Source organism: Plecotus auritus (assembly GCF_963455305.1).
Source record: "Plecotus auritus genome assembly, chromosome: 3".
Classification (NCBI taxonomy): Eukaryota; Metazoa; Chordata; class Mammalia; order Chiroptera; family Vespertilionidae; genus Plecotus; species Plecotus auritus.
In genome coordinates, this window is record NC_137772.1 from 106,856,742 (window position 1) to 106,884,428 (window position 27,687).

Below are 27,687 nucleotides of genomic sequence, written 5' to 3' on the forward strand. Positions count from 1 at the left end.
GCTATCCTTCTTACTTTGACAAGGCAGCTGTCCATCCCTGGTCAGAACAAACAAGTTTGAGTTATGAACTTTAAGCTATCAGAGCTGCAAAGTATAATATCATCCATAGACTGACTGAATGTTCTTAAGCAAAAGAAATCCCTAAATTGTAGTCTTAGCATGTTAGCCATTCTTGTTATCCAGTGATAAAGCAAATGTTTTTCATAAAAAGAAATCTAATGTGAAAACATCAAGTAGATCATTAGGTTTATTTCTCAGAAAGAGCCAAATTTTTACTTCCTTAGTTCCATTTTGTTAACAATAACATTTCTAAAAGGCAAAGTAATCTCTTGCTTTGATGTTCTGTTAGGTCAGATTTCAATTTTCACAACACCATTTACACAGGAATCTTGTGTGTTTTTTCTAAGCATACTATCTATAATCACCTAACTTTATTCAAAAGTTGGACAAAAGCAGATGTTAGCAGATCTAGTCATAAGTTATATTTTAGTTCTGAATACGGTTATGCAATTCTCTTTATTATTATGTTTTTAATCCTCACCCAAGGATATGTTTTTATTGATTTTGAGAGAGAAAGAAAGGGAGAGACACAGAAAGAGAAACATTAATGTGAGAAACATTGATCAGTTGCCTCCTGCATGTGCCACCTAAATATGTGCCCTGACCGGGAATCAAACCTGCAACCTTTTGGTGTACAGGATGATGCTCTAACCAACTGAGCCATTTGGCTAAGTTACCATGTAATACTCTTACATGAAGCAAGGTTTTATTTTTGAAGATCTACATTTTGATAGGAATTCTATCTTACATATAGCCATATGCCAATTATATTAATACTAGAGGAACCTTTAAATGGAACCTTTTAAAGGGGCGGGGGGATGGTCCTCAACCCAGCCTGCACCCTCTCCAACATGGAACCCCTTGGGGGATGTCTGACTGCCAGACATCCCTCTCACAATCCGGGACCACTGGCTTCTAACCACTCGCTTGCCTGCCTGCTTGATTGCCCCTAATTACTTCTGCCTGCCAGCCTGATCGCTCCTTAACTGCTACCCTGCTGGCCTGATGGCCCCCAACTGCCCTCCCCTGCAGCGACCCGCCTCCTCTGCTGGGACCCCCCTCCTCCACGCGAGGCGGCGGAGACACTGGGACCGGCCTCCTCTGTGCAGTGCAGAGCAGCGAGACCCCCAGGCCTCACCATGTGGAGTGGCCACTGGGCCCCACCTCCACTGTGTGCATGGCCATCTTGTGGCAGCCATCTTGTGGCGGCCGTCGTGCGAGGGCGTTGTGCAAGGGTGTGACACCACCTAGGCTTTTATTATATAGGATATTAACAATAAAATTCAAAGTTTTAATAACTAAGATATAAAGCATTAAAAACTTACCTAAAATAAAGAAAATTAGGTTTACCTAAAAGTAACAATACTTCTTAAGTAAACCAATACAATTTTAATGCAATACCTAGAATCTATCACTTTGATGTTCTTTTTTCCTCTCCTTAATCACCTTTACAATGTTCGCCTTTTTTTGTTTGTTTCGGAAACTGTATAGTAGAACTTTTATGAACATAAAGAGGTTACAATGGTGCTTATAAGAGAAGTAAGAGCTTAGAGACGAAGGCTTAATGCATTAATTGAAAACATTTGTAGATGCAAGTACATTGGAAATGATTTAGGAAAAAATATTTTTGCAGGTCAGTAAGTGGGCATCTAGGTTAGAATTCTGTTTAACTTACTGTGAGGCAGGGCAGGAAACAAGGTTGCTCTGCTCTGTCAACCCTTTGAGAGAAGGATTCAGAAAGATATATTCTAGGTTACCTCTCCTCCAATGGGAGAGTGCCTCTCTTAAGTCATATAAGTAGTGCAGTTCACAACTGGGACTCACCATTAGCGCCTATGCTCACCTTTGTCTCCTCCCAAGCCAATTACAGAGGGGCATGAGTGAGGCCATTTAAAAACTAAAACTCTGTTAAAATTACAGATTGCTAAGTACATCTATTTCAAGCATATATGTGCACGTGCGCACACACACACACGCACACAGAGAGAAACCTTGACTTATACCACTCTCCAAATAGATTCCGACTTTGTTCTTCTTCATGCCTCTTCATCCTGACCATCTTCCAGAAAGGACATCAAAGGCTGCAAGCATAGGTTTGGACAGCCTGTTCCAGCAAGTGGAATTCTAGTATAAGAACTTTTTGCTATAATTGTATTTTGAAGACTTCATAAAACATGACTCATACATGAGGTGGGAGTATATTAATTGTCAATCAAACAGTATTCACAACATGAGATATAATTTAATGTTCATCCCAGGCCTTTAAATACTATAAATGTTCTCCTACATTTTAAACACTAAGGGGCTATTAAAGAAATGAGGATTAGTGCAAATTATCCAGCATGTAGTGCTTTCACTGTTTAAACGAAGCAATAAAACTGTGTAGTTGTACAACACTAATTGAATGCAGCTACACATAATTGTGGACTGCCATATGCAGCCTATTACCATACAGACTGTCAGTATTTTGTAAGCTACTCTTGTGATCATTGCAGATGGCTACAGTCAGAGAATTTGTTCTCTAGGGCTTATTATATAGCTATCAAGACAACCCATTATTTGACAGACTAAATATGCTAAATGGCAACAATTAAGAAAAAGGTTCCATTTATAAGCTGAAGGCATCTTCTACAAAAACTCGATATAGTGAAAGGTCAGGTATTAGATTTTTGGCACACTGATATTTTACACAAGATTTTTCTTTTTTAAAGAAAAGTTTTATTTTTGTTTCTTTTTCATTTATGTGAAGTTTTCCAGGAGCTGTAACTTTCTGAACAGTAGATGTTTGGGTATATGTCTGATTTCCCATGAATTAGAAACTGACACTATTTGGAAAAGTTATTTGAAAAAGTAAAAAAGTGAATATAAGTCATAAAATGCAGCCAGTGGCCATAAAATATGAAAGTTCACAACTTGGTCAAGTGGTCTCTTTTTAAAAAAATTTATCTTTATTGTTGAAAGTATTACAGATGTCCCCCGTTGTCCGCACATTGATCCTCTCCTCCCTGCTCCCCCCTCCCCAGGCCTTCACCGCACTATTGTCCATGTCCATGGGTTATGCATATATGCATATAAGTTATATGGTTAATCTCTTCCAGTCTCTCTCCCCCCAACCCACTTTCCTCTGAAATGTGTCAGTCTGTTGCATACTTCAATGTTTCTGGGTCTATTTTGTTTGCCCGTTTATTGTTCATTAGATTCCACACATGAGTGAGATCATGTGATACTTGTCTTTCTCTGACTGGCTTATTTTACTTAGCATAATACTCCCCAGATTCCGCCACACTGTCTCAAAGGGTAAGAGATCTTTTTTTTTTTAATTTTTATTTTTTTACTGTTGCATAGTATTCCATTGTGTAAATGTACCCATTTTTCTTATCCATTCATCTACTGATGGGAACTTGGGCTGTTTCCAAATCTTAGCTATTGTAAATAATGGTGCTATGAATAAAGGGGTGCATGTATGCCTTCTAATTGGTGTTTCAGGCTTCTTAGGATATATTTCTAGAAGTGGGCTCACTGGCAGTTTCATTTTTAATTTTTGAGGAAACTTCACACTGTTTTCTAAGTTAATGTAAGTCATAAAATGCAGCCAGTGGCCATAAAATCATATGAAAGTTTACAGATAAGCTGAACCTAGTCAAATGGTTTCTGTAATTCCCATAATAGAAAACTAAAAAGTGACTAATCTAACAAATGTGTGAGAACAACATAATTCTCCATGTTGCTGTGAATTCAAGGATAAACCTGTTGAAATGATGGCTAATGAATCACTAGTAGCCACTAAACTATTTTTCACAGATGAGCTCAATAAGTACTAAAAATTATTTCACCAAGTAAAATTGAAGAAAAGTGGCATGAAATCAAAAAATCCATAAAAAATGTCAATTTACTTTTTAACAAATATGGTACTCCATTGGAAAACAAAAAGGAGACATATATACTACTATTTGTAATAGTTCAAACAATAAAAAAAATAAAAAAGGCATTGATTTTCCTTTGACCATAGTATATGGTTTTTATGATTCTAAAGAAAATTGATTAAATTTAAATCTTTAACCTTTAAGAAGTAAAAAACATTTATAAGAAAATAATTTTGTGAAATTACTTTATGGTCCACATACATTAGAATTAAACTTCCTGGAAAAAAACAAATTATTAAAAACACCAAACCCATTAAATACCCACATGTAAAATCTTTATGAAGTTATAAGTTTAAATGAAATAATAAAAATAATAAAAGTTTTATAGAAGTTAGAAAGAAGTAAGTCAGAAGAGGTATGATAATATTAAAGGAAAACTTAAATAGTTTTTCAGAGCATTACACTAGAGATATCTGGGAAGATGGAGAAATGAATGGAAACTTCAAGAAACCAGATTCTCATCCTCACTTTAAAATAGTCATGAAACTATCTAAAAAGGAGTTTTATGCAGCTGCAGTGAGATACATAAAACACGCACATTCTGGATTCTGTTAGCTATTGTATAATCCTAGGATTTTATTAAAACTTGGGGAGTCAATGTCACTGCAATTAAAAAATATATATTACATTTTTGTCATACAAGTAATATCCAATATAGCACTGTAGGAAAATTACAAATGACAGAGAATTAGAGAGAAAAGGAATTACACCCATAATCTTGATACCTAGAAATAACTATTCTTAACATTTTTAAGTATGGGCTTCCAGAGCTTTCTTTCTCTCTCTTTCTTGCTCTTCTGTTTCCAGTGGATAATATATCCCGAAGTTTTCCCAAGTGAATAGGCACATGTCAACATCATGACATTTAGTGGCTGCTGGATATTCCATTATATGGATGCACCACAATAATAATCCCTGCCATTTAGTGAGTACATGGGATATGCCAGCCATCCTGTTAAGAACTTCACATTCTGCCCTAGCTGGTTTGGCTCAGTGGATAGAGCGCTGGCCTGCGGACTGAAGGATCCCAAGTTCGATTCCAGCCAAGGGCACATGCCTGGGTTGTGGGCTTGATCCCCAGTAGGGGATGTGCTAGAGGCAGCCGATCAATGATTCTCTCTCATCATTGATGTTTCGCTCTCTCTCTCTCCCTCTCCCTTCCTCTCTGAAATCAATAAAGAAATATTTAAAAAAAAGAACTTCACATTCATTGTTCCATTTGATTTCTACAAGAACCTTACTAAGTAATCTTACTGATATTTTACATATGAAAAAATTAAGGCTCCGAGATGTTAAGTAATTGTCCAATCCAGTGTTATTCAGCTAACAAATGGCAGAGCCAGAACTTAAGCTCAGGTATGTTTGAGTCCATGATCTAACTAGTATGTCCTCCTGTCTCCATATCATGCCTTTATTTTACTGATCAGTGCCTAATATAAGTTGTTTCTGTATTTTTTCGATATTAAAAATACTGAGATAAATTTATATATATATATATATATATATATATATATGATCTTTCTTTAAGTTGCATTTCTAGTAGTAGAATTACAGTTCACATATTATTTAAGGCTTTGGTTATATATTACCAAATTACCTTTCAGAAAGACTATATAAAGTTACTCTTATACTAATACATATGAGATGATTGATATCCTTATGACTTTGCACACACTGTATATTATTAATCATTGCTAGTCCAATAAGGCTATGACATTTAAAAAAAAAATATATATATATATATATTTATTTATTTATTTATTTATTTCAGAGAGGAAGGGAGAGGGAGAGATAGAAATATCAATGATGAGAGAGAATCATTGATTGGCTGCCTCCTGCACGCCCCCCACTGGGGATCGAGCCCGCAACCCTGGCATGTGCCCTTGGCCAGAATTGAACCTGGGACCCTTCAGTCTGCAGGCCAATGCTCTATCCACTGAGCCAAACCGGCTAGGGAAAGGCTATGACATTTTAATATGAAATGAATCAGAGGTGGCTCAAAGCAGACGGGCAAGTAAGTTGCACCTGCCACTGTCACTGGGGAGGTGGAGGAGCTATGTCCGGGCTCACGGATTTGAATGTTTCTTTCATCAACAATTTGAAGTGTTGAGACTTGGAAGATAATGGTAGATTAGGTGAAAGCTACACTCACCTCCTTCCAGGACCCTGGAACTACAACAAAAGTATAGAAAAATCATCCTGGAGGGAGGAAAAATGGCGGTGGAATAGACAAACGTGTTCCGAGCCTTGTCCCGGAGCAGAAAGAAAGAACAGCTGAGGGTCGCACGAGGAGTGTTTGTTAGCAAGTTAAGGGACAGCTAAACTCCAGAAGAAGGTGGGGGACTGCTAGAGCGGGTTCCCCTGACGTGGCAGCCCCCACTGCGGCTGGGTCCCCTCCTGAAGCTACTTGCTCCGACGAGGAGTTTGCGCCATCTTGAACAGGAAAGTGGAGCTTATCGGAAGCCTGAGAATCCACAACTGCGGCACCCACGGAACAGCTGCGAGCCCCAGAACACCACTCCCCAATTGGCGCAAACACACGGATTCAGAGGAGCTCTACACTCCACCACGGAAAGGTCAGATTTCGCCTGGGATAAGGTGAGGTCTATGGTCCCAGCGGGAGAGAGGAACACGCGTTTTGCGGGAGCTGGAGGACCAGGGAAGTCTGTGCCTAGAAAAATCCGTGGCTGTTGGGGCTGGCGTGATCTGTGAATGTGGAAGGGGGTCCTCAGAGCTGCTAACAGAAGGGCCCTCTAAAAAGCAACCCATTTTGATCTGAAGTGCAGGGACACCCTAAGAATTTCAGGGGTGTGCTAGACTTACGCGCAGCCACGGAGTGTGCACACTTGGGCTTTTTCCTCTTGAAATTCTTGCTTCTGATTACTAAGCCCAATTCATAGGTTCACCCAGTTGGGGACACCCTGGGAGACTGCAGGAGAAAGTGTTTTTCTGGAACCTGGAGATCAGAGCAGGGAGTGACCATCGGAGAGCCAGCTCTGAGGCAGCCCTCTCCCACAAACCAATAGTGAGAGCCACAGGGAAAGAAGGCTCTAACACTGCCTAGAGAGGCCATAGATAGACCCGGAAGTCAATCCAGAAACACTGCCACCCAGGGGCTGAATCACAAATTGACTCTTGTGTAATCAAAAATAAAGGAATATGAGAAATTAAGACACACCGCCTGCTTAAAATCAGGACTGGCTTACATCACTGAAGAGCAGTGGAACTCAGGGAACTGCAATACTGTCCGGACTGAGAAACAGGCATGCCAAACAGAACAACAGAGGAAGTGAATGACCTTCACTACTCCACATTTTGTTTTTATTTTTTATTTTTTTATTTTCATTTTTTGCATCTTTTACTCAAGAAACTAATTTTTTTCTTTTTTCCTCACTTGATTTTACCTTTTTAATTATTACATTTTTATATTCAATCCGTATTATTACTACTGCTATTTTAACTTTTTTTTTTAAGTGTCATTTTATTTTCTCTTCATTTTATTTTGGGATTAGTGTTCTACATTCTATTTTCATCTTTCCTTTTGCATCGTTTCACTCTATCTCAACTCTACCTTTATGCCATCACTGTCTTCCTAACCTTCCCCTTTTCGGTGTCCTGTTTATCTTACCCCTTTTCTGCTTTAGATTTTCCCTATTCTTTCTGTTTACCCCTTGTTAAAATTTCACCATACTTACATATCTAATCCCCAATCCCCTGCTCCAAGTCCATACACACCTCTCTCTTCTCTGTCTTAACTATCCAAAAATTGTTTTTCTCTCTGTCCTTTTGTTGTTGTTCGCTTGAATGTTGATTATGTTGAATTTTTATGCTTTTGTGAGATTGTTTTGCTTATTCTTCTTTTTTTTTGTTTATTTTTTGTTTGTTTTGTGCTTCTGTTTTCCCTTGCCTCACTCAATATTAGTTGGTGTTGTAGTTTGTATTAATCCCCAGGTACTTGTTGCTGGCATTTGCTGGGATTAGTGATTTTTCTATTGGAGTTTTATCCCCAATATATATAGTTTGCTCCCCTTTCTCTCTTAGTCTCTTTCTTGTCTCTCTTACTTTTTTTTTCTCCTTTTCCCAATTTCATTTTGAAACTCCTTGTTTTTTCCTTTCTTTCTTTTTCCTCTTCTTCTTTCTCTCCTATTCCCTAATTTGCCTTTCTCTGGTGGTCACCTTTATTGGAGGTTATTAATATCGTGAATATATTTCTGTTCAGTGCCTTGTGTGTTGTACCTGATAGTGCTATATTTTGTGCCTTTAAATCAACGCAGGAGAGAAAGAACTACATAACCAAACACCCAGAGAAGAGAGACCATGGGGAGACAAAGAAACAGCCCGCATATGAAAGAAAAGCAGGCATCACGAGAAAAGGAAGTAAACGAAATGAAGGCAAGCAACCTTCCAGAAAAAGAATTCAGAGAAATGGTCATAAGGTGGCTGAAAAGAATGGAAGACAAATTCGACAATATGAGCAAGAACCAAGAGGAAATGAAGAAGAACCAAGAAGAAATGAAAAATGACATCACTGCTGTAAAGAACTCAATAGAAAGCATCAAAGTAGACTAGAAGAAGCAGAGGACCGCATCAGTGAGCTAGAAGACAAGATGGGAAAAAATACCCAAGTAGAGCAACTTCTAGAAAAAAAAAAAATTAAAAGGCAGGAGGAGAGCCTAAGGGAACTTTGGGACAACACAAAAACAAAACAACATCTGCATAATAGGGGTTCCAGAAGGAAAGGAAGCTGAGCAAGGAATAAAAAACCTGTTTGAAGAAATAATGACAGAAAATTTCCCTGATATAGGGAAGAAAAAACCTACACAAATCCAAGAAGCTCACAGAGTCCCAAGCAAAATGAACCCCAAAAGACCAATGCCAAGGCACATTATAATTAAACTGGCAAAGACCAATGACAAAGTAAGAATCTTAAAAGCGGCAAGAGAGAGACAGAAAGTTACATACAAAGGAACCCCCATCAGACTAGCAACTGATTTCTCAACAGAAACTCATCAGGCCAGAAGGGAATGGAATGAAATATACAAAGTCATGCAAAGGAAGGGTCTGAATCCAAGAATACTGTACCCAGCAAGGCTATCAATCAAAATTGAAGGTGAAATCAGGAGCTTCACAGACAAAAAAGGACTAAGGGAATTTATTACCACCAAACCAGCAATGCAAGAAATGCTAAAGGGTCTGCTGTAAAAAAAAAAAAAAAAAAAAAAAAGAAAGAAATAGGAAGCGAAGAAGGAATACAGGGGTAAAGAATAAAAATGGTGACAAATAAGTACCTATCAATAATAACTTTAAATGTAAATGGATTAAATGCCCCAATCAAAAGACATAGAGTAAAGGATTGGATAAGAAAACACGACCCATATATCTGCTGTCTACAAGAAACCACACTCAGAAAAAAAGACGCACACAGACTGAGGGTGAAGGGATGGAAAAAGGTTTTCCAGGCAAATGGAACTGAAAAAAAAGCTGGGGTAGCAATACTTATATCTGACAAATTAGATCTCAAACTGAAGGACATAACAAGAGATAAAGAAGGCTACTTCATAATACTAAAGGGAGTAATCCAACAAGAAGAAATAACTCTGGTAAACATATATGCACCCAATACAGGAGCACCCAAATACAAAAAAAAAAAAAAACTCCTGGAGGATATCAAGGGAGAGATTGACAGCAATACAATCATAGTAGGAGACTTTAATACCCCACTATCACCATTGGACAAATCCTCTAAACAAAAAATCAGCAAAGAAACATCAATCCTAAATGACTCACTAGACCAGATGGAATTAATTGACATCTTCAGAACATTTCACCCCAAAACCACAGAATATACATTCTTCTCAAGTGCACATGAGTCATTTTCAAACATAGACCATATGTTGGGACATAGGCAAAGTCTCTTCAAATTCAAGAAGATAGAAATTATATCAAGCATCTTCTCAGACCACAGTGGCATAAAACTGGAAATCAACTACAATAAAAACAACCCAAAGAAATCAAACACATGGAGACTAAACAGCATGCTACTAAACAATGACTGGGTTACCAGAGAGATCAAAGAAGAAATAAAAAACATCATGGCAACAATTGACAATGAAAACACTACAATCCAAAATCTATGGGACACAGTGAAAGCAGTCTTGAGAGGGAAGTTCATAGCTCTACAAGCCTACTGCAAAAAACAAGAAACAATGGTAATAAATTACCTAACCATACAACTCAAAGAGTTAGAAAAAGAGCAACAAGAAAAGCCCAGTGTAAGCAGAAGGAAGGAAATAATAAAGATCAGAGCAGAGATAAACGACACAGAGACCAAAGAAACAATACAAAAGATCAACAAAACCAAGAGCTGGTTCTTTGAAAGGATAAACAAGATTGATGAACCTCTAGGCAGGCTCACCAAGAAGCAAAGAGAGAGGACCCAAATAAACAAAATCAGAAGTGAAAGAGGTGAAATAACAACAGATCCCGCCGAAATACAAAGGATTGTTAAAAAATACTACGAACAACTCTATTACAACAAACTGGACAACCTGGAGGAAATGGACATATTCCTAGAAAAATATAACCTTCCAAAACTCAATCAGGAAGAATCTAAACAGCTCAATATGCCAGTAACTATGGAAGAAATTGAAGCAGTCATCAAAGAGCTTCTGGAAAACAAAAGCCCGGGGCCAGACGGCTTCACAGGAGAGTTTTACCAAACATTCAAGGAAGAACTAAAACCTATCCTCCTCAGACTATTCCAAAAAATTCAAGAGGAAGGAACACTTCCAAGCTCCTTCTATGAAGCCAGCATCACCCTAATACCAAAACAAGATAAAGACAACACAATAAAGAAGAATTATAGGCCAATATCCCTCATGAACGTAGATGCCAAAATCCTCAACAAAATTCTAGCAAATCGGATCCAGCAGTACATCAGAAAGATCATACACCATGACCAAGTAGGGTTTATCCCGGGGATGCAAGGATGGTACAATATCCGCAAATCAATAAATATGATATATCACATAAACAAATTGAGAGATAAAAATCACATAGTCATATCAATTGATGCAGAAAAAGCATTTCACAAAATCCAACACCCTTTCTTGATAAAAACTCTCAACAAGGTGGGAATAGAAGGATCATACCTCAACTTAATAAAAGCTATATATGATAAACCCACAGCTAACATCATACTCAATGGGCAAAAACTAAAACCATTTCCCCTAAGAACAGGAACAAGACAGGGATGCCCACTTTCACCACTCCTGTTTGACATAGTACTGGAAGTATTAGCCATTGCAATTAGACAAGAAGAAGAAATAAAAGGCGTCCAAATTGGAAAAGTAGAAGTAAAGCTGTCCTTCTTTGCAGATGACATGATATTGTACATAAAAAACCCGAAAGACTCCATCAAAAAACTAACAGACTTAATAAATGAATTCGGCAATGTAGCAGGATCCAAAATTAACGCCAAGAAATCTATGGCATTTCTGTACACCAATAGTGAACTTACAGAAAGAGAGACTAAAAAAGCAATCCCATTTACCATCACACCAAAAAAATTAAGATACTTAGGATTAAACCTAACCAAGGAGGTAAAAGACCTATACATGGAAAACTACAGGACACTGAAAAAAGAGATAGAGGAAGACTTAAACAGATGGAAGAACATACCATGTACATGGATTGGTAGAATCAACATCATTAAAATGTCCATACTACCAAAGCAATCTATAGATTCAATGCACTCCCCATTTAAATACCAATGGCATATTTCACAGACCTAGAAAGAACTCTCCAAAAATTCATCTGGAATAATAAAAGACCTTGAATAGCCACAGCAATCCTGAGAAAGAATTAAAAGGTTGGAGGGATCTCAATACCAGATTTCAAGCTGTATTACAAAGCCACTGTCCTCAAAACAGCCTGGTACTGGCACAAGAACAGACATATAGATCAATGGAATAGAATAGAGAATCCAGATATCGACCCAAACCACTATGCGCAATTAATATTAGACAAAGGAGGCATGAGCATACAATGGAGTCAAGACAGTCTCTTCAATAAATGGTGTTGGGAAAATTGGACAGATACATGCAAAAGAATGAAAATAGATCACCAACTTACACCATACACAAAAATAAACTCAAAATGGATACAGGACTTAAATATAAGACAGGAAACCATAAAAATACTAGAGGAATCCACAGGCAGCAAAATCTCAGACATATGCCAAAAGAACTTCTTCACTGATACTGCCCCTAGGGCAACGGAAGCCAAAGAGAAAATAAACAAATGGGACTACATCAAAATAAAAAGCTTTTTCACAGCAAAAGAAACCATCAACAAAACAACAAGAAACCCCACTGTATGGGAGAACATATTTGCAAATGTTATCACTGATAAAGGTTTAATCTCCAACATCTATAGGCAGCTTATACAACTTAATAAAAGGAAGATAAATGATCCAATAAAAAAATGGGCAACGGACCTAAATAGAATCTTTTTTAAAGAAGACAAAGGAAGGCCAAGAGACACATGAAAACATGCTCAAAGTCACTAATTATCCGAGAGATGCAAATCAAAACGACAATGCGATACCATCTCACACCTGTCAGAATGGCTTTCATCAACAAATCAACAAACAACAAGTGTTGGCGATGATGTGGAGAAAAAGGAACCCTCGTGCACTGCTGGTGGGAATGCAGACTGGTGCAGACACTGTGGAGAACAGTATGGAGTTTCCTCAAAAAACTAAAAATGGAACTCCCATTTGACCCAGTAATCCCACTCCTAGGAATATATCCTAAGAAACTAGAAACACCAATCAGAAAGGATACATGCACCCCTATGTTCATAGCAGCACAATTTACAATAGCTAAGATTTGGAAACAGCCTAGGTGCCCGTCAGCAGATGACTGGATCAGAAAACCATGGTACATCTACACAATGGAATACTATGCTGCCATAAAAAAGAAGGTATTACTACCATTTGTAGGCACCTGGATGGAATTAGAGAACATTATGCTAAGTGAAATAAGCCAGTCAATGAAAGAAAAATACCACATGATCTCACTCATTTGGGGATAATGAAATACATTATAAACTGATGAACAAAAAGATAGATACAGAGGCAGTAAAGCATCAAACAGACTGTCAAATTACAGCGGTAAGGTTAAGGAGAGGTGGGGGAAATAAGAGATGAACTGAAGGACTTATATGCATGCATGTAAGAGTAACCAACAGATGCAAAACATTGGGGGGTGAGGGCATGTATGGAAGTGGGGTGGGGTGGCAATGGTAAGATATGTACACATATAATACCTTAATAAAAAAAGAAAGAAAAAAAATAAAAATAAAAGTATTAAGGCAAAAAAAAATAAATAAATAAAATCTAAAAAAAAAAAAGAAAAGAAAGAAAAATCATCCTGAATAACTAATTGAAGGGCAGTAGGAGAGACTTACAGAGGAGGCCACATTGAGCCTGGTAGGAAGTGCAGAGGCATGAGATGGCTGCCTGGGCTCCCATGGGTGGCAGCTGAAGTTCTAAAGTATCTCAGGGATTCCCCCTGAGGAGTCTTGGGTCTAAACCAGCCATGGGCAAACTATGGCCTGCGGGCCGGATCCAGCCCGTTCAGCTGTTCTATCCGGCCCGCGGAGCAGAAAGAGCGAAGGGTTCTCTTGCTCTCCCCTCCACTCCTTTACTTTGAATTTATATTAGTTCACACAAACACTCCATCCATGCTTTTGTACCGGCCCTCCAGTCCAGTTTAAGAACCCATTGTGGCCCTCGAGTCAAAAGTTTGCCCACCCCTGGTCTAAACACTAAACTGGGCTTCCTAACCTAGAGCACCAGAACTGTGAGCATCTGGCTGGAAAAGCAACAGGGTTTCTGTCTTCCAAGGAGAAATGGCTAAAATACAGGCACCCTCTTAAAGGGCCAACACACAAAATTTCATTTGCAGCCACTCACCCTTGGCTCCAGCAGACCAGAGCTGTGTGAGTAGATTCTGGGGTCAGTGGCTCTGCAGAGAGAGCTGAGAGGTCAGCTGCAAGGATATCTGAGATGAGTCATTTCCCCATAGTGTAGAAGCCATCCTTCTTAGGCAGAGAATTCCCATTCATGAAGCATCAGCCTGGGGAGAAGCAATGGCACCACCCATTTGAGTCCCTCTCACCCCACCCTGAGGAACTTAAATCCTGCTGAGGAGTATAGTTTGAGGCTTTTTAAGTGAATGAGCCTAACAGAGAGCCTGCAGGCAGAGGCAGATATCTGAGTGTTTTAAGACTTTTGCTGATGTGCACCCTCTCCAATCTGGGACCCCTTGGGGGACATCCCTCTTGCAATCTGGGACCACTGACTCCTAACCACTCATCTGCCTGCCTGATTGACCCTAACCCCTCTGCCTGCCTGTCTGATAGCCCCTAACTGCCTCTGCCTGCCTGCCTGATTATCCCTAACTATTCTGCCTGCCAGCCTGCTCGCCCCCAACTGCCTCCCCAGCTGGCCTTCTCGCCCCAAACTTCCCCCCCCCCAAGCCGGCCTGCTTGCCCCTACTGCCCCCCCTGCCAGCCTGCTTGGCCTCATTTGAACCCCCCTGCTGGCCTGCTCACCCCCAACTGGCCCTCCATGCTGGCCTGCTTGCCCCTAACTGCCCCCGCCCCCTGCCAGCCTGCTTGCCCCAACTGGCCACCCCTGCCGGCCTGCTTGGCCCCTACTGCCACCCCTGCCAGCCTGCTTGGCTCCAACTGACCACCCCTGTCAGCCTGCTCGCCCCCAACTGCCCCCCTGCCGGCCTGCTCACCCCCAACTGCCCCTCTGCTGGCCTGATCACCCCCAACTGCCCTCCCCTCCTGGCCTGATCACCCCTAACTACCTCTGCCTCAGCCCCAGCACCATGGCTTTGTCCAGAGGACATCCGGAAGGTCTCCTGGTCTAATTAGCATATTACCCTTTTATTAGTATAGATAATAAAAGGGAAACTAAGAAAATATTCCCATTCAAAATTGCTTCAAAAATTAAAATAAAATACCTAGGAATAAAGCTAACCAAGAATGTAAAAGTCCTGTACTCAGGAAGTTATAAGATACTAAAGAAAGAAATTGAAGAAGATACAAATAAGTGGAAGCATATACCACATTCATTGGTAGGAAAAAATAACATCAATAAAATGCCCATACTACCCAAAGAAATCTATAGATTCAACACAATTTCTATCAAGATACCAATGGTGTATTTCACAGAACTAGAACAAATATATCAAAATTTATATGGAATCACAAAAGACCCCGAATAGCAACAGTGATCTCGAGAAAGAAGAACAAAGTTAGAGGAATCATGCTACTTAATATCAAACTGTACTACAAGGCCAAGTAATCAAAAGAGCAAGATACTGGCCTAAAAACAGACATATAGATTAATGGAACAGAACAGAGATCAGAGAAATAAACCTATGTTTTTATATTCAATTAATATTCAACAAATAAGGCAAAAAAACATACAATGGGTTAAAGATAGTCTATTCAACAAATGGTGTTGTGAAAATTAGACAGATACATGCAAAATGAAACTAAACCACCTTCTTATACTGTACATGAGAATAAAATAAAAATGGATTAAAGTCTTTAATGTTGACTCAAAACCATAAAAATCCTAGAAGAGAGCATAGGCAGTGAATTCTCAGACATTTCTCTTAGCAATATTTTTTCTGATATTTCTTCTTGGGTAAGGGAAACAAAAGAAAAAATAAACAAATGGGACCACACCAAACTAAAAACATTTTGCCCAGCAAAGGAAACTATCAACAAAATGTAAAGACAACCCACTAAATGGGAGAATACATTCCCCAATGAACACCTCTGAAAAAGGGCTTTATACAAAATTGATAAAGAACTTATGCAACTCTACACCAAAGCAAACATACAATCCAATTAAAAAATGGGCAAAGAAACTGAATAGACAGTTCTCCAAAGATGCCATCCAGATGGCCAATCGATATAAGAAAAGATGCTCAATTTAGCACTAGTCATCAGAGAAATGCAAATTAAAACCACAATGAGATATCACCTCATATTGTCAGAATGGCTATCATCAGTAAATATGAAAAACAAGTGTTGGCAAGGATGTGGAGAAAAGGGAACCCTTGTGCACTGTTGGTGGGAATATAGATTGGTGCAGCCACTGTGGAAAGCAGTATGGAGTTATCTGAAAAAATTAAAAATGGAACTGCCTATGACCCCAGGATACCACTTCGGGAAAAATATCCAAAGAAACCCAAAACATTAATTTGAAGGAGTTTATGCATCCCTATGCTCATTGCAGAATTATTTAAAATAGTTAAGATTTAGAAGCAGCCCAAGTGTCCATCAGTAGATGGGTGGATAAAAAAGCTGTGGTACATTTACACAATAGAATACTTCTCAGCCTGAAAAATGAAGAAAATTTTACCCTTTGCAATAGCATGGATGGACCTGGAGAACATTATGTTAAGTGAAATAAGTCAGTCAGAGAAAAACAAGTACCACATGATTTTACTCACATGTTGAATTTAATGAACAAACTGAACTACCAAGCAAAATAGAGACAGACACATAGTTACAGAGCAGGCAGACAGCTCTAGTGGTGGTGGTGGTGGAGTGTTAGGTGGGATTGAGCAAAAAGGAAACAAAAAGAGAAAAAAACTCATGGACAGGGACAACAGTTTAGTGATTGCAGGGGGCGGGGGGAAGGGTGAGTGGAGGTGAAAAAGGGTATGAGGGAATAAATGGTAATAGACAAAAATAAAATAAAGAAAAAAATCATAGTACTATATACCAAAAAAGTGAATAACATGAAATGAATGCTATTAAGTCCTTAATGAGAGAAGGAATGATTAGTGGAACAGATGGATGCAGACCAACCAAGGCAATACACTACCCTTATACTTCCTGTCTTCTCCCTGATGGAATTATAGAGCCTTGGAGAAGGGCCTTCAGTATATGTTGAGTAAAACGAATGGTTTTCTAAATACTGATAAAAAACTATCATTCAGTTTATGCTTTGACATTTCCAATGACTATAAGCTACCTGTAATAAAGGACACTTAATTTTCAAGCAGTGTACTTGTTAGAAAGTTTTTCTTACTTCAACCTCAAATATCTTACCCATGAATGTATTCTCTTTAGTTTGAGGTCAGTACTCTGAAATATAGCACATCTTCCATCTGGCAGTCTTTCATGTATTTGATGAGAATCACTATGCTCTACTTTCTCCATCCCTTCTCTGGGCTAAACTCCAGGCCCCTGATGTGATGTGTTCAGTTCCCTCACCAGAGAGGTAATATGGTGTGAGCAGGCAGTGGAATCTCTTGATCGCTGCACTCTTGTGTAAGGGAACATTAATATCTTTAGTAGCCATGTCACACTGAGATTTACATGGAACTTATGTTCAACCACTAACCTTTGACCTCAGGCCAAGTTTTACCACGACTGCTTTTCTGCAATGATTATTGAAACAACTACACTTAAGCTATTTAGTCCATACAGGTTTATGTTTATTTCTTGTTAAATTTTATCTCACTGATTTTGGACATTTACAGGAATAAATATATTTTTGGATGTTAATGCTGTCATTTGATGTAATATACATTACACCTTCACTTCAGGTCACTGGTAATGCTGATTAGGGCAGGGATAGTGACACCCATGACCCCCTTCTTTTGAGTAATACCTAATTCATTAATCAACTCTGGTGACTCAAGTTCATAGTGTAGTGGACTGGCTACAAATCTATTCAATTGTGTTTTTACATATGGCCTCTCTACAAAGTTTTGGCACTTGCCTTTTTACCAGTGTAGTTGGCTATCCTATCACAAAATGGATTTATTTTGGGATTACTAGATGGGATTAATGCAGAAGGAAATTGGCTGTTTTGTGAGCGCAGCATTGGCTTGAACTGGAAATTAAGAGCTGGAGCACAAGCTATGGTCATCACTTGGGGAAAACAGAGTACAATCAATTTAGTAAAAATGAGGGTCATGAACTATGCATGCTATTTTTGATGAACAACTAGGAGCAGGCATATAATTTTTAAAAGAAAATTTCTTATCAAGAGATGGCTTCTGAACATAAACTTTTACATTTCAAGAAAATCACTGTGTGTATTTCTGGAACCTAACAAAAACTAGTGATATAAGTTATATTTTTGCCAGTAAAGACTTTAATTTTCCTCAGGAAGTGATATTTGCATATACATTTGAAAAAGACCCCTTACCCCCAGCTCCCAGGGAGAAATACAGGCTGCTACTGATGATTTTTGCTACCAAGGCTACAAGCTTGCCATCTAGTGGTAATTCATGTAAAATTAAGGCAGTTGATAATTATTAAGATAGTTTATTTCTTTTTTGTTTGTTTTGAAAGAAGCAAAAGGTTCCTTATAGTTATAAATTACCATTGCATGCACACACACACACACACACACACACACACACACACACACGAACACACGAACACACATACACACACCATGGTCCCATGTTTAAGTGAAGCTGGGGAAATAATGCTCTTTCTCTTCCCCCTCAGTGAGTTTTAGATGGAAGCCAATGTGAGTCTTCAATGTAAGATGAGTTGAGAAATGACTTGGATGTGTCATGTTGGGTCTGTCCTCTATTCTGAGAGAAGTATCACTCATTCATTCTATTGTCTAATCTCATCCACTCGTTATTCATCCATACAAATATTAAGCATCAGGCCTGACAATGCAAAATGAACCACATACAATTTTTGACATAAAAAAAATGTATAAAAAAACTTAGTGTCCTGGCCAAGAGGCTCAGTTAGTTGGGGTGTCATCCTGTACACCAAAAGTTTGCAGGTTCGATTCCAGGTCAGGGTGCATACCTAGGTTGTGGGTTCCATCCCTGGTCAAGGTATATGCAGGGGCAGTCTCTCTCTCTCTCTCTCTCTCTCTCTCTCTCTCTCTCTCTCTCTCTCTCTCACCAATGATCATGTCCTTGAGTAAGGATAACAGAAAAAAACAACTTAGTAATGATACAATAATAAAATTGTTAAATATATTGATATTGCTTCAGTTACCAATTTTCGCCTATAATGTGGCTGGAAATGCCCTAGTTGGTTTGGCTCAATGGATAGAGCATCAGCCTACAGACTGAAGGGTCCTGGATTCAATTCCAGTCAAGGGCACATGACCGAGTTGCGGGCTCCATCCCCAGTGGGGGATGTGCAAGAAGCAGCCGATCAATGATTCTCTCTCATCACTGATGTCTCTCTCTCTCTCTCTCTCCCCCTCTCTCTCTTTCTTCCTCTCTGAAATCAGTAAAAATATATCTTAAAAAAATGTGGCTGGAAACATCACTGCAAATCAAATCATATGTTCTCATTAAAATGCTTTGAGCTGACCAAATACTTAGACTTGAACAAATCATTCATATGAGCACAATATATTCTTAAGGCCAAGCTACAACATTTTTAAATTGTTTTATAAGAATAAAAAATAAAAAAATTCTAAATTTCTGTATATACAATGATACTACATAAAATGAAATCTATAACTAAATTAACATTTATAAATAACAATTTATAACAAGCACTTAACTAGCAAAAATCTTGTTAGTAGTCTAAAAATTTGGAAGTTTTTTTTAGGTCTCTTAATAAAACAGCAATGAAAGGTATGCAGTGAGACCTTTTTACTTATTTGGTAAATTTCCTTGTAATAAGAAAATGGATTTAAAATCTTTACATTAAAGTTATTATAGCATTTTTAAAAAGTAGTCTTTAGCTCTACATTTTGCCATGAAATAGCAAATCCATGCATAGTAAATAGTGAAATTTTTAAAACAATGTCAATAAAGATAAAATATAATTTTTACAATATACAATTTTATCGTTAAAATTTTTAAGGGTAATTTAACTTTTATTACAAATAAAAGGAGAATAAAAAGAAAGGGAACTAATAGTTATTTATATGTTACCTCTTTATCTTAATAAAATCCCCTTAAAGGGAGCTCAAAGGAGTTAAGTAACTTTTGCAAAGGTCATCAGACGAGCCACGGGAACAGTGATGCATTTGGTTTTGAACTTTTTTCCATCTGACTATAAATCCTGAGTATGTGAATGTGCGCCTCCCATGATGGTTCTCTCTTTTCCACATAAAGGTAAACAAATGTGAAATTAATATGTCTCAGTGCAATTTGTGATGTCTGTCATCCTAATTTTGTTAAACTTATTCTATATTTCTACCTATTTTATCCCATAATATATTTATCACTGCAAACTTCACCAACCCTTAACATTCTCCTATAGTAAGAAATTATGATTGTGTAGAAGCAGAATTACTTTAGTTTCTTATATATATACTAGAGGACTGGTGCATGAAAATTCATGCACTGGAGGGGGGGGTCCCTCAGCCCGGCCTGCCCCCTCTTACAGTCCGGGAGCCCTCAGGGGCAGGAGGCGACCTGGCGATCAGGGGAAGGTGATGCCCCCATCACACCTCTGCTGCTGCCACTGCCTGCAGTGCAAGCCTCTGCTGACCCTGGTTACCTGAGTTTCAGGCAGCCCTGGGCAGCTGGACAGCTGCCATCTGAAGCTTGCCTGCACGTTGGGCTGGCCCTGGGCAGCTGGGGGGGTCGAGGGGACTGGGGGACTCCTGAGGCAGGTGCAGCAGAGCTGAGGGGACTGGGCGCCGCCATCTTGTGGCTGTGAGCACTGCCATCTTTGAGGGTGTGGCAGTCAATTAACATATTTCCTGCTTATTGGCTGTGGGCGCTGCCATCTTTGTGAGGGTGTGGTGGTCAATTAGCATATTCCTTCTTTATTAGATAGGCTATTTTAAACCTAGATTATGAATTACTACAATGGTGTGTGTGTGTGTGTGTGTGTGTGTGTGTGTGTGTGTATGTATGTATGTATATATATGCACACATGTACATATATATTTCACATTCTTAAATTAGGAAACAAAAATGGAGAGAACCTTTTTCCTTTTTGAGTAATTTAAAATATATTGGAATGAGCACAATACTTAACAACTATCCTGTAAATTGTAATTTTAGTAAAATAACACTTCTATGTAATCATTTATGGCATTTAAGAAATGGATAACACTCTGGTGAGAAGTAAATATGACCTGCAAAAGGGGGAAGGGAATTGAAGCTTTAATTTTCAATTCAGGCCATCAGGGGAGGGCATTTGGGAGGGACCAGGCCTGCAAGGGAGGGCAGTTGGGGGTGATCAAGCCTGCAGGGGAGGGCAGTTAGGGGTGACCAGGCCGGCAAAGGAGGGAAGTTAGAAGCGACTTTTCAGAGCTTAGAGAAGTTTTTAAACAAAAGCCCAGTTGTAAGTCTATTCCCTTGAGACCATCCCACATAATTCAGGAATAATTAATGCAGATGGGAAGAAAGTTGCTGCAGTTTACAGGGGCAGCTATGCAGAGGAGAATGTTTAGGCTACTGCAGCCATGTGGAATCTGGGTGCAATTAAGTCAGATCTACATCATTTGATCTCAGCTGCCTTTATTAGCCAGTGGCTACAAGATTACTAACATAATTGCAATGAACTACTGGCTTGTATATTTATTTCTTGAATTTTTCCTAATTGGATGTCATCTCCATGAAGGCATAAACATGTCTTCCCTGGCACAAAACCAAGCACATAGCTAGCCTGACATAAACCACTCTGTCCATTCCTCTCTTTATGTAGTCTAGCAGTTAAAGCTTGGGCTGTGGAAAGGGGCAGAACCCGGTTAAGATCCTGGCACTCAGCTTATGAGTTGTTATGGCCTTGGACAGATCTTTGAACTCCTAGGCATTCAGTTTCCTTATCTGTGAATTGGGATAGTAATAGAATTTACCCCTATATGATTCTTGAGAGAATTCAATGAAATCCTACCTAATAAAGGAGTAATATGCACATTGACCTGACCTCAGCTACACCCATAAGCCACGCCCACCAGCCAATCAGGAGCAAATATGCAAATAAACCCAACCAAGATGGCTGCAGCCACAGAGAGAGCAGGAGGGAGGCTTGGGTTTCCCCAGCAATGGAGGAAGCCAAGCTTTCCGCTTGCCCTTGCTGGCCCAGGCCTCCACTCAATGCTACAAAGTTTCAATGATAGAATATAAATAATTCCCAACAAAAATGGCAGCAGCCATGGAGCTGGAGAGAGCAGGAGGCTAGGGTTGCCCCCAGTGATGGAGGAAGCCAAGCCTCTGCAGCCCTGGCTGCCTTGGCCTCCATTTAAGGCTACAAAGTTTCAATTATAGAAGATAAATAAATCCCAACAGAAATGGCTGCCACCACGGAGCAAGCAGAAGGCTTGGCTCTGCTCCAGGCTACAAAGTTTCAATTGTAGAAGATAAATAAACCCCAGATACCAGGGCCTCTGCTTGGGTCACCGGGGGGCGTGGCAGCCTGCAAACCACCACAGGCTACTCGCCCAGGCCATCCCACACCCCAAGGGAACCCCCACCCTGATCAGGGACACCCTTCAGGGCAAACCAGCTGGCCCCCACCCACGCACCAGGCCTCTATCCTATGTAATAAAAGAATAATATGCAAATTGACCATCACTCCAACATACAAGATGGCTGCACCCATGTGGTCAAAGATGATTGCCCCCATGTGGACACAAGATGGCCACCACAAGATGGCCAGCAGGGGAGGGCAGTTGTGGGCGATCAGGCCAGCAGGGGAGGGCAGTTGGGAGGGACCAGGCCTGCAAGGGAGGGCAGTTGGGGGAAACCAGGCCTGCAGGGGAGGGTAGTTAGAGGTGACCAGGCCTGCAGGGGAGGGCAGTTAGAGGTGACCAGGCCTGCAGGGGAGGGCAGTTAGGGGCAAACAGGCTGGCAGGGGAACAGTTAGGCATCAATCAGGCTGGCAGGAGAGTGGTTAGGGGGTGATCAGGCTGGCAGGCAGAAGTGGTTTGGGGCAATCAGGAAGGCAGGCAGGCGAGGAGTTGGGAGCCAGCAGTCCTGGATTGTGAGAGGGATGTCCAACTGCCTGTTTAGGCCCAATCTTACCAGGATCGGGCCTAAACGGGCAGTCAGACATCCCTCGAGGGGTCCCAGATTGGAGATGGTGCAGGCTGGGCTGAGGGACACCCCCCGCCCCCCATGCATGAATTTTGTGCACCGGGCCTCTAGTAATGAATATAAAACCCTCAGCACAAGATGTACACATAGATAGTTCTCAATCACAGCAGATCTTATCAGACTTTACTGTATAGCAAATGTTGGGTTGCTCATCTGCTTTTAAACTTTGTTGCTATTAATCATACGGGAGAGCCTGCTGCAAGGCACATCTGCACCCTGTTACCAACCACCATATTCTGATTTGGTAGAGCTGCAAGAAGGCTCAGAAATTTGCTTTATTTGTTTGTTTGTTTTTAACCCTCACTGGAGAGTGGAAAGGAGTGGGGAAGAGGAAGAGAGAGGTAGAGAAAGAGAGAGAGAGAGAGAGAGAGAGAGAAAGACATTGACATGAGAGAGACACATTGATTGGTTGCCTTCTACTCGCACTCCTAACCGGGGGCCAGGGGTTGAACCTGTAACCAAGGTACATGCCCTTGATAGGGAATCAAACCCAAGACCCTTTGGTCCGTGAGCCAACTAACCACTGAGCCAAACCGGTCAGGACAGAAATGTGCATTTTTAACAGGCATCTGGGAGTAATTCTGATGTAGGGGTCTTTAGACCACCTTTGGAGAAACACTGTTTTAGAAAGAGAATCCTCAATTCCCAGATTTCTGAAGAGATGGACAAGCTAATAGTCACATAATACTTTGACTTTCAGGGTTGGATAATGGAAGTAGAGGAAGAACTACCATCTTGGGGAAGGGGAGGATTAAATCGATTCATTAAAATTCCAGTCTGAATAGCCAACAAAATTTGTTATTCCCATATTCACCAGAGGCAGCTCTCTGATGTCCAGTCTGTCTCCTCACTTCTTTCCAACACTCCCTTAACAACAGGCCCTGGAAGAGTGCTCATTTGCTTGCATGGAAACTATATCTTCCCAGAGATGTGGGGGTGGGGTGGTTCATGAAAAACAAACCAAATAGTTTTAAGGGGGGTTAGAATGTCTCTAATTTTTTTAAATCAGTCGTCATCATGATTACTTTTATGCTGAGGGGCTTGTGTTTTTAAAAACTCAGATGATTTATTCTGTTAGGTTTTAGACCATACAGGTGTGGACAAAAGTATTTTACATTTGTTCATATGTGAAACACGGAGTTAATTATTGTATTATTATTGATTTCAAAGAGAAAGGGGGAGAGAGAGATAAAAACATCAATGATGAGAGACAATCATTGATTGGCTGCCTCCTGCACATTCCACACCAGTGATTGAGCCTGCAACCTGGGCATGTGCCCTGTCTGGGAATCGAACTGTGACCTCCTGGTTCATAGGTCAATGCTCAATCACTGAAGCACGCTGGCCAGATTGTACTATTTTCTATATGAACAATTGTAAGCCTACTTTTGCCCACCCTTGTATAATTGGAATGTAAATTTGGGAGACTAACAGAAACTAAAAAGGCTTCCTTTTTTTTTCCAAATAAATCTTTCTAACATAAAAGTGCTGTAGATAAATTATATAAATATAAATGCTCCTCTCATTATCCTGGACTCACCCACGTCCTTAGACTCCCTGAGTCCCTGAGTTCTGTTCTCATCCTCCTGCCTCAGGTTTTCATTTGCTAATAGTGAGTGCTCTTAATGGCACATTAATCGATATAGATCAACATAAAATATTAGTTTCCCGTTGTTACTGAAGGCCAGCTGAATACTAGCCTTTAAGGTGTTTTTGTTGTTGTTTTTTTAAGAGAGAAAAGAAAATAGAAAAAAAAAGAAAAATATTCATATTTACTCATGAGTGCTTGGAACTCAAGATGCCCTGAAGTTGCATTTCTCTTACCAGCAGGTTCTCGGGCTTGATGTCACGGTGGACGATGTTCAGGCTATGCAGGTATTTGATAGCACTGGCCAGGTTGTACAGCATCCCACTGGCGTCTCGCTCAGTGTATTTGTTCGTGGAAGTAATGGCATCAAAGAGGTCTCCACCCTGAGAAGAGAGCAGCAGGCGTAGCAGCAAATGAACAGATGGTCCAGTGAAGCTGCCCTGAAGAGGGACTGACACATTATAAAGAACATGAAGAATGCAGGCAGGACCTTTGGGTTCCTAGGGCTTTCCCTGCCACTTTCCTCTCAAAGGCCCAGAGACTTTATGGTGATTTCTCTCTCCATTGCAAAAGCCATTTTCTCCAGAGCTCAAAGAAAGAAGCAGGGTGAGGACTATTGCCCACCCATGTGTAATTGCAGTCTTTTCATGGGCCCCAGCCAGCATGGAGGGACAATGAGGGATCTCCAGGGCAGAGGCTTTGTGACACATAATAACTCTACCCTTTTCCTAATTATCCAGGCTCCAGGCATCCTGTAATGTTATTTTCTCTTCATCCTCAAAAAAAGGGTCAATAAAGCAAACCAACCCTTCCTTTAAGGCATGCCTGGTGCACATCCTTCTGAATGAATGTTCTTCACCGCTGGGTTGTTGTGATGTGGCCAGGTAACCTGCACTGCCTCCATGGGCTCTGTACCCAAAGAATCCTGTGCACTGACTGCCACCTTCCCATATGGCATATTGATATGGATTTTCTTTCTCTCTTCAATGACTGAGCATTCCTTTCCCATACCTCTCCAAGTTCTTCCCCAACCTTCATTCTAACTTATCTAAACTCATCTCCTGTCACTACCTAGAGACATTCATGATCCCTGGTCACCAAAAGATGCCCAGATCACTCTGTACTCCAAACCTGTCCTCATTAGAACTCCCTTCCTGGAATGTCCCCTGTACTCCCTTTGTCTTTTTTTTTCTTTTATAAATATATTTTTTTATTGATTTCAGAGAGAGGAAGGGAAAGGGAGAGAGAGAGACAGAAACATCAATGATGAGAGAGAATTATTGATCAGTGCTCTCCTGCATGTCCCCCACTGGGGATCAAGCCCACAACCCTGGCATGTGCCTCAATCAGGAATCCAACCATAACCTCCTGGTTCAGAGGTTGAAGCTCAACCACTGAGCCATGAAGCTGGGCTCCCTTTGTCTTTTTAACTCCTGTTGAATTCTTAGGGCCTGGCCACAGGGCCACCTTCACCCACAAGGTTTGCCTTTCTCTGTGCACATAAGCAGTTACTGCTACAGGCAATGGTGTAAAGTCCTGTTGTTAATAATTAGGAAATTTAACTTATTTATTTTTAATCCTCACCCAAGAATATGCTTTTTTATTGATTTTAAAGAAAGCATTAAGGAGAGAGAGAGGGAGAGGGGGAAAAAAGGGGAGAGAGAGAGAGAGAGAAAGAGAGAGAGAGAGAGAGAGAGAGAGAGAGAGAGAGAGAGAGAGAGAGAGAGAGAGATCAGGTCTTGACTGGGAATTGAGCCTGTGACCTTTGATATGCAGGATAATGCTCCAACCAACTGAGCTGTACCCAGCAAGGGCTGAATTTGACTTTTAATAATTGTTATTTCACTGTATTCTGCAATTCAGACCTTGTTTTTTCTATATCTGCATCACTCTTTGGCACACCACTGGACTCTTACGGTTTGAGAAGCATGGCCCCAGCGAAATTTCTCAGGGACCAAGCCTGGATTGGCCTTGACTTCCAGACCTGGCCTCACAGAAGTTCTGGGTCAGGTCAAATGTAATGGTCTGATCTAGTGGCCCTCTGCAGACACTCTCTGGCCTTGTCAGGTTATCTTGGCCACCAAGAGAAAGTTCACAAAGTCTGTTAAGGACAAGAGGACCTCCTTAGCTATAGTCACCAGACTATATGACTGACACAACAAGTTTCCTCATAAAATGTGTTCCAAGCTCTTAAGCCTTAGCCTCTTTTATGGCTCATCTTCAAATTTAACTTAGTTGTAGTTGCCTAAAACTAGGTCAATGAGTTTTTTTGTGTATTTTTGCAAATAAAGCTTTTTATTTCCACAACACAACACAACTTCCCTTTGCCCCAGGAACATAAATTAACCTGGGCCATCAAAGCACAGGACAAAGATTGATAAATGACAGAAGGCAAAGGGTTATTAGAAAAATAGATTATACCCAAGGCTCTCCTCCTGGGGACCCAAATCCTACTCCCGTCAGGGCTCATCAAATGGAACCAAAGACATGAAGAGAGAATGGAAACTGACAAAAGGAACTCCACTGAACAAAGGGGAAAGGAGCTTGGCAGTTACAAGGGTAGGGTGAAATGTGCTCCTAAATTAAGTGCTGGAAAAAAAAGGGTGAGAAATAATTTTTGGGGGCTTGTAATGGTATGTAGTTTCAATCATGTCTACCATTTCAGTTTTCTCATTGAAACTAAATTCTGGCTAGCTTATGGAGGTAGAAATTAGGAATAGAAGAAAGTTTAGAATCCCTCCTTCCCAGCAAAGTTGATGGTTCTTTATTATATAGCTGTACTCTTTGCCCAGCCTGCTTCCCCTCAAAAAGCTTCTAAATCCCTTAGCTAAAACTTGCATCAGAAAATAGAATTGCAATGGGGGTAGTCATGACTCTTGCCCAAATCCTCCAGCCTGGGAACTGATATGAAGGTTGAAGAGCAGGGACGGGGAAAGGGAAGTTAATAAAGTTAAATATCCTCTCCCCCACTCAAGCTCAAGCCATGGATGGACAGGGAAAGAAGACCAGAAAGCTGTTACCA

At 40.3% G+C, this 27,687-nt stretch overlaps 1 protein-coding gene across 9 annotated transcripts in view; it reads right to left on the minus strand.

The window, feature by feature from the left end:
• Window positions 1–27,687, minus strand: part of DCLK1 (doublecortin like kinase 1) — a gene marked incomplete at its 3' end in the record, with an annotated part of 521,814 nt that overhangs the window by 45,123 nt on the left and 449,004 nt on the right. For all 9 annotated transcript variants that reach the window (XM_080660910.1, XM_080660912.1, XM_080660909.1 and 6 more), the window contains one exon: window positions 24,902–25,048. In XM_080660910.1, coding sequence (XP_080517036.1) covers window positions 24,902–25,048 — 147 coding nt within the window. The remainder of the gene's footprint in view (window positions 1–24,901; window positions 25,049–27,687) is intronic.